Source organism: Sorghum bicolor, chromosome 10 (genome assembly GCF_000003195.3).
Source record: "Sorghum bicolor cultivar BTx623 chromosome 10, Sorghum_bicolor_NCBIv3, whole genome shotgun sequence".
Taxonomy (NCBI): Eukaryota; Viridiplantae; Streptophyta; class Magnoliopsida; order Poales; family Poaceae; genus Sorghum; species Sorghum bicolor.
In genome coordinates, this window is record NC_012879.2 from 1,756,933 (window position 1) to 1,774,527 (window position 17,595).

Below are 17,595 nucleotides of genomic sequence, written 5' to 3' on the forward strand. Positions count from 1 at the left end.
TATAGCTTTGTTTGCTTTGTGTATGCTTGGTTCCAATTGTTTGTGTGGTGATGATCGATGATCGAGTTTAGACGGTGAGCAATTCGTGGTGAACAAGAGTGCTTCAGTGATCAAGATCAGTACTAGCAAAATCAACAAGAGCATTTGGACTAAGGCAAGTATAGCATTTGGATTTTATTTCTGTGACCATAATCGTGTGACTAGATTAATGTTAAGTAATAAATGATAAAAATGACTTTTTAGCCACTTGATGATTTATCTGTAAGTGATAACCGGGACAACAGTGCAACCATGAGGGCTATAATGGCTCTGGCTTTAGCTCAGTATGAAGACCTTTTCTAGCTTGTTAGAGGTTACCCGAAAGGGCGGAGGGGCTGAACCGTTTTGGGTATAGTGTGGCCTCTGTCTGTATGTGTATAGGCTGCGAGTCATTGTGCCATCGGAAGGGGGGCTCTATATCTGCGCGCAAAGGAAACCTTGCGGCCCTAACATGTTAGACGAACTTTTGAAAGGCTTCATAGTGATCCCTGCCGACCTTCCTTGGAAGTGGGTTAAGAGGCTGATCACCTCGGGCGAAAGGGTAAATCATGACTCATGGGTAAAGATGTACAACCTCTGCAGAGTGTAAAACTGGTATACTAGCCGTGCTCACGGTCAAGAGCGGCCTTGGGGATTCTTGCATCGACGATGATGATTCTTGTGTGTTAAATATGCCCATTATTTATTATTTAATGCTCTACATTATTTATGTCACATTGATCATGAGATTGTGGGATCTATACAATCTAGTTGCTATACTTGTGGAGTTCGACATGGACTCACTCTTGCTATTTCCCCCAAACCTCAGGAGAAGCTTAGGCTTGTGATCAACCAGTCAGTTGGATCCTGTAGAGAGAAGTTAATACCCGAAGTTTGGAGTTGTCTGTCCGCTGTTTGATATCAAAGGTTATATCTTTTATACTAAGTACGTTATATATTTATGCATTGTCTTTTGATATTACCCCTTATTTGTAGCTATATGTGAGATTTGACTTCTAAGACTCACATATGGTGTATATCTGGTTTTATCCTTAAAATCGGGTATTACAGTTCGTTTGGCTTTATTAGCCGAATCTGGCACAGCAGTGTTTTTCTCTCACAATAAATCAGTCAACAATACTTTCTGCCATAGCCAAACGAACGAGGCGTATTGATCGGCTACGAGAAGAAGAAAGCCATTAGTTGCTGGATGAGAGGACTTGTCCTTCGACTTTTACTAGAATTTATTACTCCACGTGTTGCTACGTTGATTGTGAAAAATTAAAAATGGAACTAAGCATAGATAACGTGATAGTTTGTATTAAGAGATTGAAAGTTAGTGACACGGAACTTTGAGATGATATGGATAGCTTGTATTATTAAGAGATTGGAAGTTAGTGGCATGACATGGTTTATTAGTGGAAGATCGGTCTTGTATGTTAAGATAGAACTTGAGTTCGTGTGGGTAACTTGCATCAGAGGTTGGAAGTTAGTGGTGTGACATAGATATTAGTGGAACGTAATGTGGATGTCTTGTATATTGAGATATAACTTGAGATGATGTGGATAGCTTGTATATTAAAAGGTTGAAAGTTAGTGGTGTGACATGACTATTATTGGAACATGATATGGATGTCTTGCGTTTTTAGATAAAAATTTAGATGACGTAGATAACTTGCATTACGAGTTTCGAAGTTAGTGACATGCATGGTATAACTATTAGTGAAAAATACGTGGATATCTTGCATGATGAAATAGAATATGTAATGGGAATAGAAATATAGATAGATATGGAGTAAATTGTGTGGGAATAGAAACAGACCTCTGTTGTGCACTATGTAAACAAGATGACACCTATCATATTACTGTGTGAAAAAATTTAATATTAGCGTGAAGAGAGATTGGTGGAGCGAAACATAGTAAAATTACAAAAGCGATGGAATGCATTTGATGATATATGAATGAAAAGGAACTCTCTATGCGTTGAGGTGGGAATTGCCATCAATTTTCAAAGCGCACCAGATAAATTAATCGTAAAAAAAAGCAACCGATAAATTAATCCAATGGTAAAGTAATACAAACTTATTATTATTTGGCGAATAAGTCTTCATAAAAAAAATAAATTTTCAAGATATATGTTTGAGGTGATCAAATTTCTTCTATGTTCGCGTTGTTCTAAGAAACAATATTTTTCTTCACACACCATTTTAGCTTGAGTATCAGCATAGCCAAAGTCGATTTTTGCGTTTTAGAGATTTTAGGATACAACATGTGGGATCTCGTCTTGTTGCTTCCTATCCATGACTTGTTTAGATAATGTATATCCATACTTGGCAAAGCTTGAGTGTGGATGTACCGTGGCACGAATGATGTGACCTCACCATTAACACTAGCACAACACCATGGCGCGTGGTCACCGCATACCGTATGTTCCCATATGCACGAGACCGATGGAACTCGAGAAAAATTGGTTGGAGAAACGAATGGCATATGGAAAATTCAATGGAAACCTCAACAAAGGAATATAAATACTATCATCGACCCTTCAGTTCCTTGGTTGTTTGTGGTAGGCATGAATCGTTGGAGTTTGACGTTGTGTTCATGTACCAATGATATTTAGTGAGAATGCAATTTCGTAACTTCCCATTGTGACTTTGTGCTACGAGGATCGAAACAAATTGAATAGAAAGAGGTAGCTGTGCTATGAGGATCCTTCAACAACTACTTAACACTCACTTTTTTCAAAGAAAAAGCATTTGTGCCTTAGCAGGGACTACAAACAAACGATATGCAATTATAAAGATGGTGTGAACACAAAATCACTAGATCTACGTGCCATGAAAAGACAATTTAATTTGAAAAAAAATGAAAAGTTTAATTTAGCTATTCATTTGATAGTTGCCTTTTTTAAGCGCATAGATAGTTCTTTGTCGCATCGTAGCGTCAGCTACTGCCACTAAACTACTAAAGTCACATAGGTAGTATTATCATTCGTGTACTGGGTGGTTAGATCTTGTCTTGAATGTTCAGTGACTCATCTATATGAGACGAACTATAGAGAAGCCACGTCATTAGTTTCCTTAACTCCTCTTCATTGTCTTTGTTGCTTCATGGTGTCAACTAGTGTCACTAAACTACTAAAGTGAGATAGAGGTATTAGTATCGTTCGTGTATAGGGTGGTTGGATCATTGTCCAGCTCTATTTGTCGCAACTATGATGTTGCCTATCGTTTACAAAAGAATTACCTTATCCTTTTTCTTAGGCAGCGCCGCCGCTCTCCACCACACCTACCTCCATTTGCTAACTACTTCAACGCCACTATGTTCGTCCCTACTTTCTTGGTACGTGGTTTTTCTATAGCTTGTCTCATGTAGATGAGTCACGGCGGGGTAGGTGAGCCTGATTAAAACAAGACCTACTGACCAGCGACTCGCTACAGAGAACCTTGACCGATCGACCAACCTGAGCAATTTGATGTTTGTATTGATTTCTCCCTTAGACTAAGGCAGACATGTGTGACGCGTGGGCTATGGGTCTGTTTGGTACCTGGCTAAAGCCTGCCACGGTGCCACCATACAAGAGTCCGCACCACACTTGGCGAGCCTTTTGGATGCCACACTTGCAAGCCATGCAACAATGCATGCAAGGACAGTGGCAACCACATCACATGACAAGCAACCAAGCACCATTTTTTTTCTCGTGGCTGCCGAAGTTTAGTTATGGCGAGCTATGGTCGGGAAGTAACTGCCGAAGTCTAGTTATGGCGAGCTATGGCTGAGAAGCAAACCTGCCCCTATGTTTCATGCACCTATACAAATTACAACCATAAGAGGTATAAAGAGGAGCAACATAGAAACTATGGGTACCAACAAAAACGTTTATGTTCTTGAGGACGTGCAGTCCACAGGTAATCAAAAGAAAAACGTCGTACGTACATGCCACTAGGTTCTCCTGTGCTGAGGCAGTTTCCGCATGGGCGGACGCACGAGGAAAAGCAAACCACTACTCCAACGGGGGCGCCTGTACTGTAATTTTGTTATGCGGAACTCAGGTCTTGTTTAGTTCCAAAATTTTTTCAAATTTCTCATTATATTGAATCTTTAAACGCATACATAAAGCATTAAACATAGATAAAAAAAAATATATTTAATTGCATAATTTACCTATAATCTGTGAGATAATCTTTTGAGTTTAGTTAGTATATGATTGGACAATTATTAACAAATACAAATGAAAAAAATTGCCAACTAAACAAAGCCTGAAAAGCGCACAACAGTACCAGCATCCATGCCGTCTTCGGACGTGCACGGAAAGCAGGCCATTTCCCTTGCAAGGTGGAGACTGGAGAGGCCGTGGGGGCCCGGCCAACGAACCCCATCCTACGGCCCGGTCGGTCCCGCAGACCGCAGTGCCGCTCCCCTCCCCTCCTCTCCCCTGCGGCTTTTTCCGATCGATTGATGAAAAAAGAAAAGAAAAAAAGCGACGGCGGCGTCGTCCGCTCAGCGAATCCCACTTGGCCGGCCCTACCCTGACGGCCCCTGCGGAATGATGGAGCTTGCTTTGTGTGCGTCACGGAATCCCGCGCGGAGATCCGCGGCTGGACCGCGTCGGGACGCCGCGTGTCTGCAGGCGGGGCCGGCCATCCTCCTCCCCTGCTCTCGCTCGCTCGCGTCGCGTTCGCGTTCGCGGTCCGCTCCGCCTCTCTGGAATCAAATCCGCTTTGCTTGGCGTGGCGCGGCGCGGCGAGCGGAGCCGAGGAGGCCGCCGAGGCGCGTAGCACTGCGTCGTCCCTGACCTCACCTCACGCACGCCCCGGGGCAGGGGGCGAAAACTTCCCCGTTTTTGATACAGCGCCGACGCGTCCGGAAATATCGAGATCTTATCCCGGCGATCGACGGGGCACGGATCAGCTTGGCCGGCGGCAGGGCCGGGCCGGTCCGGTGCACAGGCACACGCACTGGCAATTTTTTTTTCTCTCTCCAGTTGTTGCGTAGTCGGCGGGCGGTCGATTAGCGGTAGCACTCGGGCACATCGTTTTCTCGTGACTCAGCTACATAGGATACTAGCTAGAGAGACCTGGGTGACCGTGGATGACTGATCCAAGCGTGAACTCAGCGTGAGACCATAAGTCTTGTTTTCAGTCCTGCTGATCTTTGCTGGAACGATGACAGCGGTCTCGGACGACAACTGACTTGAGTTTCTCGCCTCTACCAACAAATCTCAGCTGGCGTGATCAGACAGAGAACCCTTATTAGCTAATTAATTCAAGGCATGCATGCAGTAGCGTCGGAGACCTGTGGCGACCATTGGCCGACTCAGGGGGGCTGGGGTGGCTGCAGCCCCCCTCTTGGGCTCAAAAAAATTTTAACAGATTTTTTAAGTAAAATATTTTATATATTTAGTATTTTTCTATTTTTATTCTAGAAATCTTTATTTTTAGCACTTTAAATTAATATTAAATTATCAATTTTAACTATATCTATTAGTGTACTTGATTGAGCGAGAAATTTTTTTTAGGTATATTATTTAGGCTCTCTCTTGGTTCGTTTCTAGATCCGCCACTAGTGGTGACGACAGCCGCTACTATGCTAGTATACGTCTGTTCTTTATCTCAACAGGCAGTTTCAAGAGCCTGAGGAATCCATGACGCCGCCGTACGCTGGTCGTGCTACGTACGCATCTACTATATACATTGTTTCGCATATAATAATCCTACTAGAGATATTACGCGACCTGGCTAGGTAGGTACCGCGATATATTAAAGCTAGCTACATACAGTACGTCTCCGTCGAGCTTAGCGTCGATCGAAGGGGACGTGAAGCAAAGCTAGACTGAAATGGCGGGATGGATCAGCTCCATGACCATGATCTCCGTCTCTCCGGGACAGGTGGACGGACGGACCAGGGCCAGCTAGGGGCGGGACGCGATGGAGCCGTGGCTTTTCCTTTTTCCGCAGTGGCGCGCCCGGTTGCTGCGCGAGGCCACCCGAGTCCTGCGGGGCATGCCGCCGCGGTTGGCACGGGGCGCTTGTCACGACGCGCGCACTCACGCACGCAGTCGTGCGGGCGGCGCGTTCGGGGGGAGGCCGCAACCCGGGGCAGGAAGATGCGGCCCGGGGCGACGGCGCGAGGCGTACGACGCTCTCGGCTCCATCTCGCCAGACACCACGTATCGTAAAGGGCAGAAGCAATCTGGGCGCATGCGCTAGCGAGCGCCGCGCGGGGCCCGGCACCCGCCGGCCGCCCGGGCTCTGCGGTCTGCCCCCTCCACTCGCCGGCCAACAATCTCCAAGCGCGCGTGGACCGCACGAACGTTATCGCTTGGAGTCGGGGAGAGTTTGCGCCGAGAGAGCCCGCCGGGCGCCGGGCAAGGTACGGTGCGTGGCATCGCACACGCGCACTGGCCGTCCCTCTCCTTTTCTTCACTTCACCCCGGTGCATGCATGCGCGGTGTCTGCGTGGTTCACACAGGCCGTGTTTAGTTTGTTTCATAGTAGCCACTGTTGTCCCTTGCCTTATCACATGATAGCAAGGGCATAGTGTATTTGGATGTCGAGGGTTTTTCCCCCAGCCAAAATGGCTCTTCCCAAACTTCTCGATGATAGCATCTATTAAACCATGACTAAAAATATTGTTCGCTAATTTATAAATAACGGCTGATCTCTCGTCCGTGGACCGGAACATATCCTCTGTCATCCCCCTGAGATGCCTCGTGAATCGTGATGCCTCGTCGTGTTTTCTCATGTACCGTGTGCGCTTGAAGATATCGATCGAGACCCGCAATGTAACGATCGACCCGTTCCAAGTGTTTGCCGTATTCGCTTTGCTCTGTAAATTTTGCATTATATTATGCAACGGAGAAGGTAATACTCCGTAGATAATATAACTGCGCTTTTTCGTGGCGGCGTCCAAGAAAATCGTAGAATCCAGCGCAACCCCTAGCGGTTAGCTCGATTCTCGCCATCGCAGCAGATTCAGCCACCGCCAAATTAAACTAGTGATAGTGATAGAATTTTACGCATCGCAGGTCGTCGCTCGCGGCGGCCTGCCCACCGCATCACATGCATGTGGCAACAGTGTGATGCATGTTAGAGCTACCTCTCCTTGGAGCTCTTGCCATGTGCGAACGCGTGCGCCCACACAACCAAACCGTTGCAAAGCGGCACAAAGAGGCTGCTACTGCTACTACACACAGAAGATTGCTTTCTCTTGGACATCGCTTTCCTTATATATGAAATCCAAAATCCGGTAGATCACTAACTACTACTCCCTCCGTCCCAAAATAACTGTTGTTCCTATTTTTCGAGAAATAACTAGGATTAAATATATATTTCAAAATATTAATATTTATATTACATAATTAGTATGAATGGAAAGATCTTTTAATCTAGTTTTTAAATAAATTTATTTGGAGATACAAATACTGCACGCATTTTCTATAAATAGGGTCAAACTTGTGACACCAAAACCAAAAACAACACTAAGGTCTTGTTTAGTTTCCACCAAAATCCAAAAAATTTTTAAGATTCCCCGTCACATCGAATCTTACGTCACATGCATGAAGCATTAAATATAAATAAAAATAAAAACTAATTGTACAGTTTGTCTATAAAACGTGAAACAAATCTTTGAAGGCTAGTTACTCCATAATTAGACAATGTTTGTCAAATAAAAATAAAAATGCTATAGTGTCAAAATCAAAAACTTTTTGGATCTAAACAATACCTTAATTTGGGACGGAGAGAGTAGACACTAGGGGATGGAGAGGATAGCATTGCAGCACAAAAAAGCAATAATAGAGCCATGTATCGTAATATTGTAATTATGTTCATCTTTATATATAATATATATTATATTAGTGGTTTTAAAATATTGTAATTATGTTCATTTTTATATATAATATATATTATACTGATGGTTTTAAAATATTGTAACTATCTATGTTCATCTTATTTATGCTTACACCTGTCTTCTATCAAACGGCCACATAATGATATACAAATTGATATCCATAATTGATTCTAGCTACATGTAAATCATTAAACAGCTTAAAGACATACCACTATCTATGAGTTGTATGGTCGTCTTTATACCTGTTTGTATGATAAATTTGAGACACTTAGAGCATCTCCAAAGGCTTTGGCAAATTGATTTGACATTTGTTGTTGTTTGTAAACTCCCATTACAAAATGCAAAGGATAAAAATAAGTCATCTCCAAGGGAATAGAAGGTCTCCAGGCACGCGCGCTTTCGTCGCGCGTGACTTTGCTCGCGCGATCGGGTTTGCAAAGCCATCCATAGCTTGACATTTTTACCAAGTTTGCTCCCTCATTTGCCAAGTTGCCCAAATTGCAAACTTCAAATGCAAAACCGTTGGATACCTCTTTTAGATTTTTTTAACAAATTAATCAAATTCAAACCTAAAATGCAAAACCCTTAGAGATGCTCTTAGAGATGAACCAGGCTCTGGTTACATTTACATGCCCTAAGGAAGACCCGTCGATCAATGGAAAATATATTATAGTTTCAATGTCATCCTTTGAGACACTTAGAGATGAACCAGGCTCTGGTTACATTTACATGCCCTAAGAAAGACCCGTCGATCAATGGAAAATATATTATAGTTTCAATGTCATCCTTGTCACACAACTTGTCCTGTTTCACAGGAAGCTGCTTGGTGGAAATATCGAGTCACTACTACTGCAACAAACGACCTATCCGTCTCTTTCTGCTAAGGCGATCTAGCGCGCGGTGGTTCTTTCCAATAATGTTGAAAACAACTTGCTTAACTTAGGTCTTGTTTAGTTTCAAAAATATTTTGGATTTCGGAACTGTAGAGTTTTCGTTTTTTATTTGATAAATATTATTTAATCATAGACTAATTAGACTTAAAAGATTCATCTAGTGATTTATAGGCAAACTGTGTAATTAGTTTTTATTTTTGTCTATATTTAATGCTTTATGCATGTACCGTAAAATTTGATGTAACGAAAAATCTTGAAAAATATTTTTGGGTTTAGGGTTAACTAAACAAGGCCTTGGTGAAAGATCTTCTACTTGATTTCTTGATTACAGGTTTTGATGAAGAACCTGCAGCAGTGCGCGGCTATACCCAGAGAGGAAGCCAGGATCCAAAGCTAGAGGGGGCCAGCTAATTATAAGGGTCGGCAGGAATTATGTCGTACCACAACAAGATCTTAACATCGGGTTAAAAAAAAAGAGGAAGATATCGAATTTGATGTTGGTTTAAGAAATTTATAATAAATTACCTTTAATCTGTTCATCTTTGAAAAACGCTAAATGTCTAAATTACAGATAAAAAAGAGACATCGTTCATTGATCAATGATTTACACCATATTTATTTTATTCGGATACTTGACATTAGACAATCAATTAGAGATGTATTTAAGAAATCAATATCTAGAATTACTTGAGACAACTTGTTTATCTATAATCCCTAGCGATTTTCCTCAAAAAATAATCCCTAGTGATTAATGAGAAGTACAAATCCTGAAGATTGTTCTATACAATATATATCCCTCTGCCCTGTAAATTTTGCAATTCTAGGGTTTAAATGTATCCCACAAATTTTGCAATTGTAGATAATAGGTACTAGGCCGTACAATGCACTAGGTTACGAGCCATAGTGATGTGGACATGGTACATACATACGTCCAGAAGCTTCAAGTTTATTTTCTGGCCACGAGTTTAGACGGCTTGCAGTAGTGTACCAGCATATAAGAGTGTCAAAACTATTTTGATAGGTGTATTTTTGTAATTTTGATTTAACATGGGTTCTTGTGCATGCTCGTAGAATTGCAAAAATTTTGGGACGCAGGGAGTAGTGCTGGCCGGCCGGCCAATGCTGAGCACACCGACGTGGCCAGCCGGCACAGGCACAGGCACTCCGGCAGCGGCCAACGGCGCAGGGATACCAACCAGTACCACGGACGACATCCATGTGTGACGTCCGGCTGTGGACAGGAATACGGAGCAGTAGCTACTACTGTACGTACTGCAGTCTGCGCGGGCAGGCGAGCTCTGACCGAATCTACTGTAGAGATGATGACCTGACCGCCCCCATCACGGGCCACGCTGCTGCGATGGCTCATGGCAAGCGCGGCGCGGCGCGGCGGGTAGTCCTGGTAGATTCGTTGCGGTGAAGAGATTCTCTGGTCCAGCCCTTCACCTTCACGCCCGGAAGCCCGGAGCGCCGAACGCACAGCCCTGCAGCATTGTCCCTAGCACAGGTGCGCAGGACCAGGCAGAGGGGTGCCCAGCAACGGCCCTCCCCGCATGCCTCCAATGCCGCAACAGCGCTGGGACAACACCGTGCCACCAATGCACTGATGCTGATGCGATGAGGTGTTCCGTTGGCATTCGACCTCACACTGAACCTTTTCACTCTCGAAACTAAAAAGTTTTCAAGATGATTCTCCGTCACATCGAATCATGTGGCACATGCATAAAACTTTAAGTATAGACGAAAACAAAAACTAATTACACAGTTTAGCTGTAAATCACGAGACGAATCTTTTGATCCTAGTTAGTCCATGATTGGATAATATTTATTACAAACAAACGAAAGTGCTACAGTACCGAATTTTTTTCACTTTTCGGAACTAAACGAGGCCTTTGTTAAAACGGCAAAGTGCCAGGTTGCTGCTCTCTGACCCAAGCGACGATAGCGATCGCGCGCCCTACATTTTTTTTTAAAAAAATGTTTCAAAACTGAAGAAAGAGCAAGATGATGCACAAGGCACAACAAGCTCCACTTTCACGGCCTGCAGATAGTACCTCGTCACAGTATTTTTTTTTTGGGTGTGGGGGGTGGAGGGGGCGGGGGCAGCTCAGCCATATAATTTTCCGGGAAGGTCACTGAAAACGGTTATCGGCGAGCCGCATGTCCACTTAATTAGTATACAAGAGGCCTAACTAAATTTGGTCACGGTTAAACTAACCCAAACGGCCGGGAGCCGCATCTAGCCCGGCTGCTCTCTGCCTGATTACAATAGTATATGTGGACATGTATTTTCATAAGTAAAGTGCACCAAGTGTCCTTTATATATATATATATATATATATATATATATATATATATATACTTTTCCGGTTGATCTCACCTTAGGTGCATAAATACTTTCAATAGTGTGTGAGTGATGGCGAGGATCTTGCATGTTTACAGTGAACCACTTAAAGAGGCTGGACCATTTGAGACGAACTAGGCATCGCTTATAGTTGGTTATTTTTCTTGGGATGGAATTTGCTTGCCCATCCGAGCCTGATCCATCGACGTATTCCTCATCTTTCCTTGATGGACTTGACGAAGTACATGCATTTTTCTAAATTTATTTTGAGATTTAAGGATTGTTCTTCTAGCGAGCAGTAACATATTTATTGGCAACGATACATTTGTGGTAACTTTTGTTGCGGTACCAACACCTACTGTTGAAGTGGTTGCTTCGATCACTACAAAGGCTCAGTGGCGATTGGGGGTACCTTTGGCCGACGCCCAGGTTCACCCGAAGCCTACATCTCTGAGACATGCTTACAGATGCTCCTCCTTGAAACCAAGACACCGGCCACCCATGACGCCAGCCCAAGACGTTGGCACTGCCGAGGTGTCTGTCATTTTGTGTTGCTTCTCACTCTCGTAATCACCTCGCCTAGATAGATCTAAGCAATTGCTTCTGTGTTAGACGCAGGTACACAATAACTTTGTTAATCTCGAGATCTATCCAACTCAACATTCCAAGGTGCTGTTAGGTATAGGCTATGTGTGTGTATTTATCGCGAGTACATGTACGTGGTTCCAAGAAAAAAGTTTTGAATGTTTCATGACCTACTTCTTCATTTCAATAACTGAATCCATAAAAGCTTAATTGATCCGTGGACCCAGGCGATCCATGGAACGGTATCTTTAGACACTTTAATATATTTTTTGCTGTTGCTTATTAAACAATCACGACTCTCAACAGGTAACAAAAGGAAGTCACACGGAGCGACCGAATTATGGTTTCGTCTTTTGTCATCTCCGTGCATCTCACAAGTGGCGATCGACGATATGGCGTCCTTTGGTCACATAAACAAACAACGCAGAAAGAGCGTCCTACTACCTACTTGATAATGGATACCTTTCATTTCAAGAAGAAGAAAAAAAAACAAAGGGGATAATAGATACCTAATTCCCATTAGCAACAGCAACCCCCTCAGCCCCTTTGTAGCTACTCCGTGCATATACCGAACCCGATAGCCCCCCATGCATGTTGCTTCAGAAAACAGGTTTTCTGAAAGTAAAGAGGCGTCTAAGCCTAACTGAACCGGCCGGCCGAGGAAGAAGATGCTTGTGTGATGCAAGCGGCGTGCATATACGACCCAGCTAAATAAAACCATGTGTATAAACATAAACTAGGCACGCAGCAACCAAACCTAGACTTATCTTGCCATTCTTTATGCGCCTCTGGCCGGATCGTCGAAGGGCAGCGCATATTCTAAAGTTTCAGTGACGCCGCAGAGGGGGACAGTCCCAGGCCATGTGTGGGATTGCCTGCCGTTAGCTAGAGGTGCTGGGATTTGGACCGTGCCGACATCGGCATGGCCATGACCAAGCCCCAAACACAGTTTTCGTTCGCGATGCACAGCCATGTTCAGCTGGTCGATCAGCTCGCGCTTGCAGCCACAACTGCAGCTCACCAACGGACCAACCGAACCAGCTTCGGTTCCATGCACGTGTGTGAAAAAGCATGTAGTAAGACCAGTGGTTGCGACTTGCGTGCGTCGTCGGTTGCCGCCGTCGGCGAGACGAGGAGCTAGCGCAATCCAGAACAGTGGTCGGAGGCCGGTGCCGCGAGCCTCTCAGGGGGCGCGTTCGAGCCAGGTCTAGTCTGCCATGGGCCAAGGCCCTGAGCAACCCAAAAATCGCCTGCGCGAGCTCGAGCTAAGCCTTGCTCTGAAAAAACGGAGAAGTGGAGCGTTTCTGAGGAGACAGGAGAGAAGGTATTTCACGTCGAGAGATGGGCCAAATATATCAAACACTACCTCTTGCAGCTCCAGAGCTTGACTGGGGAATCTAGGGCCATATCAAACGCGCTCTTAGTGACTCAGACTCATTAAGTCGGTTCAGCGTGGTATAATTCACGCGTCACCTGTACTGTGGTAGCTTCCTTGTGACAGGAGTAGAAGATCAGCTATGTGGATGTGTGTATAGGGATTTAAATTAATGAAGATTTTTCGCTTGGTTTTTTAGCACTACTTATTTTTTAGCGAAGTACAAGTGTTTTTGTCTCACAATAAGTTAGTATCAGCCAAATTTCAGTGAAACAAACAGGAAACTAGATCCTTATCCCCATCTCCATCGTCATTTAGGAAGAAAAAACCCCTCCCAACTGACACTCGCGGAGGAGCATTTAGGGTTTGTTTGGTTGATTACCAATAACTTCAAAGTTACGCCATAGTTTCTCAAGAGCACATAAGCTATTTTTTATGCCACAACTCGCCAAATCGTTGGTGGACAATTTTAGCGCCAAATTTTGTCGTGGCCACAGCCTTGGCACGACATCTCTAAGCGCTATCCAAACACACCTTTATTTTAATCTCCCATCCATACATGGATAGTTTTTCCCACAAAAAATCCACCGCCGTTACAAAATACGATGTTTCGAGAGTAAAAGCAAATTCACATTTCAAAATGAATATAGATTAAATAAAAGATATTTACTTTAGAGTTTTTTTCGAAAAGGGAATATATTAATATTCTAGCTTCTACATCGAACTAATGCATATAAATGTTTCTTTTTACAAGCAAGACCACTTAAGTCCAAAAAAAAAACTCAAACTCAAGGTTTTTGCCTAGAATAAAAATAAGAGCTTCGAAACATTTACTTTAGAGTTTAGCTTGCCTTTTATACAAGGTAATATGTTGAGGTCTTGCTGGGATTTTAATAGGATAATAAGAGCTTAATCTATCTATATCTCCTATAATAAAGCTAATCCTTACTATATGTTTGATCTAAACATGCAAACCATTCACATCGTCTTCCACTTATAGTCATGTCACGTCACTAACTTCCAACCTCTTAATGCAAGCTATCCACGTCATCTTAAGTTCTATCTCAACACATGCAAGACATCCACATCATCTCCCACTAATAGCCATGTCATGCCACTAAGTTCTAATTCTAGCCTCTTAATGCAAAGGTCATCTGAAGTTCTATCTCAATATGCAAGACATCCACATCATCTTCCACTAATAAGCCTGTCATGCCACTAACTTCTAGCCTCTTAATGCAAGCTATGCACGTCATCTCAAGTTCTATCTCAACATGCATGACACTGATACCATCTTCAACTAATAGGCATGTCATGTCATTAACTTTCAACCTCTTAATGCAAGCTATCCACGTTATCTTAGGTTCTATTTCAACATGCAAGATATCCATATCATATTTCACTAACAGACATACTATGCCACTAACTTTCAACCTTTTAATGAAAACTATCCATGTTGTCTCTACTTAATTTCATTTTTTTGCAATCTTTGTAGCAGTATACATGGAGTATCTTCTAGTTCAGAGTAAAAGTTAGTTCCTGGATAATGAGATAGGGGGTGGTTCCCCATCACCGCTAACCCACAAGGACTCAAAGTTGTTTGAACGTGTCATCTAGGTCTCCAAAATTTAAAAATGCATTCAACATGTACATGGACTTAACAGATAAGACCAACATGTGAGCGACAAGGCTCACCTTAGAAACACCATATTTTTCATACGACATCATATGAAGATAATTTTTATAAGAAAATTGTAGTTTTTGATGAATTCTATAACTTTCTACTCCATAGTTTTTAGTTTTTCATTTAAGATTGTTAAGTTATTAAAAAATAATATAAAGTTTCAGTAGCATATTAAAGCGTATAAGGGTACCTTAGAAAAATTATTGTTTTCTTGTATGGTATGTAAAGATATTTTATATATAAAATTTTTAGGTCTCAATGAGATCTACAAATTGCTATATTTAAGGCGATATGTTTCTCTCGAGAACTACTATATATTTTTTTTTTGAGAAACTCTTCAAAACTACTACTAGTACAAGGTAACAAGGCCCACTACTATTGGGCCATTGATATGGAGCCGCAGAAGCCGTGGCCTTGCGCGCTCTCTATCCGCGCCAGCTACTTAATGGGCCCAACAAAACGGCGGGAACTTCCCCTTTGGTTCGCGCGGGAGACGCGAGAGCGCGCGCAAAGCAAAAAACAACTCTGAAACGGCGTCACGCACGCCGGCCACCGGGCCACCGGGGAGCAGCGATGAGCTCCTCGACGTCCGTCCGCGATGATGACGCGCCGGACCTCGTCTGCCAGATCGACTGCGTCCACGGCATGGTCGACGCGCTCTCCTGCGTCCGCTGGAAGCGCCACCAGGTCCGTCCGTGGATCTGTCGCTCGACCGCCTCCGGCCTCCTCTCGGCCCCCGGCTTCGCTCCCGAATCCTAACCCGAGTCCCCGGCTTTCCCGTGGCGCAGGACGCAGTTATGGAGCTGTCGGAGCACGGGATCGTGCTCTCCGTTGAGGAGAGCGGGTGCCTCCAGGGCAAGGTCTTCCTCAAGCGCGAGGTGAGCCGCGCGCTGCCCCTGCCTCCTGCCTGCGCGTCAGGTGTTTGCGTCTATGCCTCTGCGCGATCGGGCCTCTGACATGTTCGGGAATCTCTCAGCTGTTCGTTGAGTACGACTATGGTGGGGACGGGAGGCAGCGGTTCGGCCTCAGCTTGGGTCTCTTTGTCGACTGCCTCAACATCTTCTCCTCGCCAGGCCACGCGTCTGCTGTCGAGATCCGTTACCCTGGCCCCGACATGCAGCTTCTCCTCAAGTATGTATGCGTGCTCTCTGGTGCTGATGTTCTGCTCGTGTACGGTAATGGCGCCCAGACCAGAATGTGGCGAAACCTGAGTTAAAAGATTGTTGTGCGTTTGGTGGCCTGACCTGGTCCATTTCAGGGCGGGCAGAACTGGTTTCATGGAACATTACACATTTGTTTTTTTTTAATATAAATGGACTGATAATAGCTGGTTCTCCATGCCTGCAACTGAATTTTAGACTATTTGTTTGTTCAGACCCACTGCTGATTGCTGAAACTCATGTGGGCGTAACTCATATCATACTTCTCAACATCTTATGGTCATCTTGATCTCTACACAAAAATCATACTTCTCTGTTGACTTTTGAGATGTTTAATTGGATGCAGGGATATATGTAACTTGAACAGATCAAAACATTTGGAAATTTGCTCATTTGAGGGACTCTTGTGATGTCAATGCAGGTCTGTGGGCTCTCCAGATGCATGTCTGTATGCAGAAATCAGAACCAGAATTCCAGATACAGTCTCTTGGGATTACCATTTTGAGCATGATGGGAATACTCCAGTCACTTTTACCGCCAAGGTACTCTCAATGCACCCTGTTTTTGTTGACAGGATGTATCAGCTGTTTATTTTAGTCCACCAGGAATATATGATTTGCTCCCTGAAATTTCAGTCCGCCGTCCTGAAAGAAACAACCGATGACCTTGAATGGCCAGGTTCCAGCATTCAGATTCGAATGCAGCCAGATCCTCCAACAGTTATATTGAAAGGTGAAGGTCATGGTGACTTGCAGGTTTGTTACAGGTTGGCCTGTTATTCCCACTTAGCTTCCAGTTGTGCCTATAACTCACTGTCACTTACACAATTTGGCAGATTGAGTTCCCCTATTATGCAAATACCGACCTTCTAATCGCGTTCCAATGTGATCATGAAGTGTCATACAGGTAAATTTCTTGTGTGTAGAGTCTCAGATGGTATACTGCTTTGTGCTAATTTGCAGACCATAATGTTTTCTTCAAGGTATAAATACAAGTTTCTTCGAGCAACTACCTCAAACATCCCCAGTACTGTCATGAAGGAGAATCGCAGGACTAAGGTCTCAATTGGGAGGGGAGGGATGCTCAAAATCCAGCACCTGGTTTCACTTGCCAGGCCAGGTATGCCATACTTCCGTAATATTGGTGGAGGAACTGAGCAGACAAGCCGAATCGCCCATATAGAATTCTTCGTGAAGCCAGAAGAAGATGATAATGATGCCTAGCATTTGTGGAGTGTGTTATTGATATGTATCATCCAGTAGGGTTTTTTTTTTGAAGAGTAGTAGGGCTAATTTATCGCTCAGCTCTTGTTTTAGAAACACCTAGTTTGAGTAGTTTATGTGAAACTGAAGCCAAGTCTTGGATTTTGAAATGGCTACTATTGTCTATCTAAGAGGCATCATGTTTCTAATCATGTGAATCCTGTTACTATTAGACATGCACCATGTTCCTAATCAGGTGGACCATGCGTTCTGGCTTTTGATTCGCAAAAGTACCATTTTATTCTGAAGCTTTTTTTTAACAAAATAGCCTTTTATCAATAAATAATTTGTAGGAATGGTATTTTATTTTGTGCTGATTCGGCCCATAAATTCATGGATCAACAAGACTAGTGGGACCAATACGGGCCTGATCCACTGGTGATCCACCTTGGAAACCACTCTTGGTTTCTGAAGCTTTCTTGT

The 17,595-nt window shown here is 43.6% G+C and overlaps 1 protein-coding gene across 1 annotated transcript; it reads left to right on the top strand.

Moving 5' to 3' along the window:
* Positions 15,242 to 17,387, top strand: LOC8068389. The gene is made up of 7 exons (XM_002436367.2): positions 15,242 to 15,437; positions 15,539 to 15,628; positions 15,727 to 15,881; positions 16,332 to 16,452; positions 16,546 to 16,665; positions 16,746 to 16,816; positions 16,893 to 17,387. Exons 1-7 carry the CDS (start codon positions 15,324 to 15,326, stop codon positions 17,131 to 17,133), a joined length of 912 nt encoding a protein of 303 aa, XP_002436412.1. The 5' UTR covers positions 15,242 to 15,323; the 3' UTR covers positions 17,134 to 17,387.

Bases quoted from the DNA above. Each gene is read 5' to 3' on its own strand.
- LOC8068389 (XM_002436367.2), top strand. From the start codon at position 15,324: ATGAGCTCCTCGACGTCCGTCCGCGATGATGACGCGCCGGACCTCGTC. The intron at 15,629-15,726 runs GTGAGCCGCGCG...GGAATCTCTCAG, and splicing joins AGGTCTTCCTCAAGCGCGAG to CTGTTCGTTGAGTACGACTA. The intron at 16,666-16,745 runs GTTTGTTACAGG...ACAATTTGGCAG, and splicing joins AAGGTCATGGTGACTTGCAG to ATTGAGTTCCCCTATTATGC.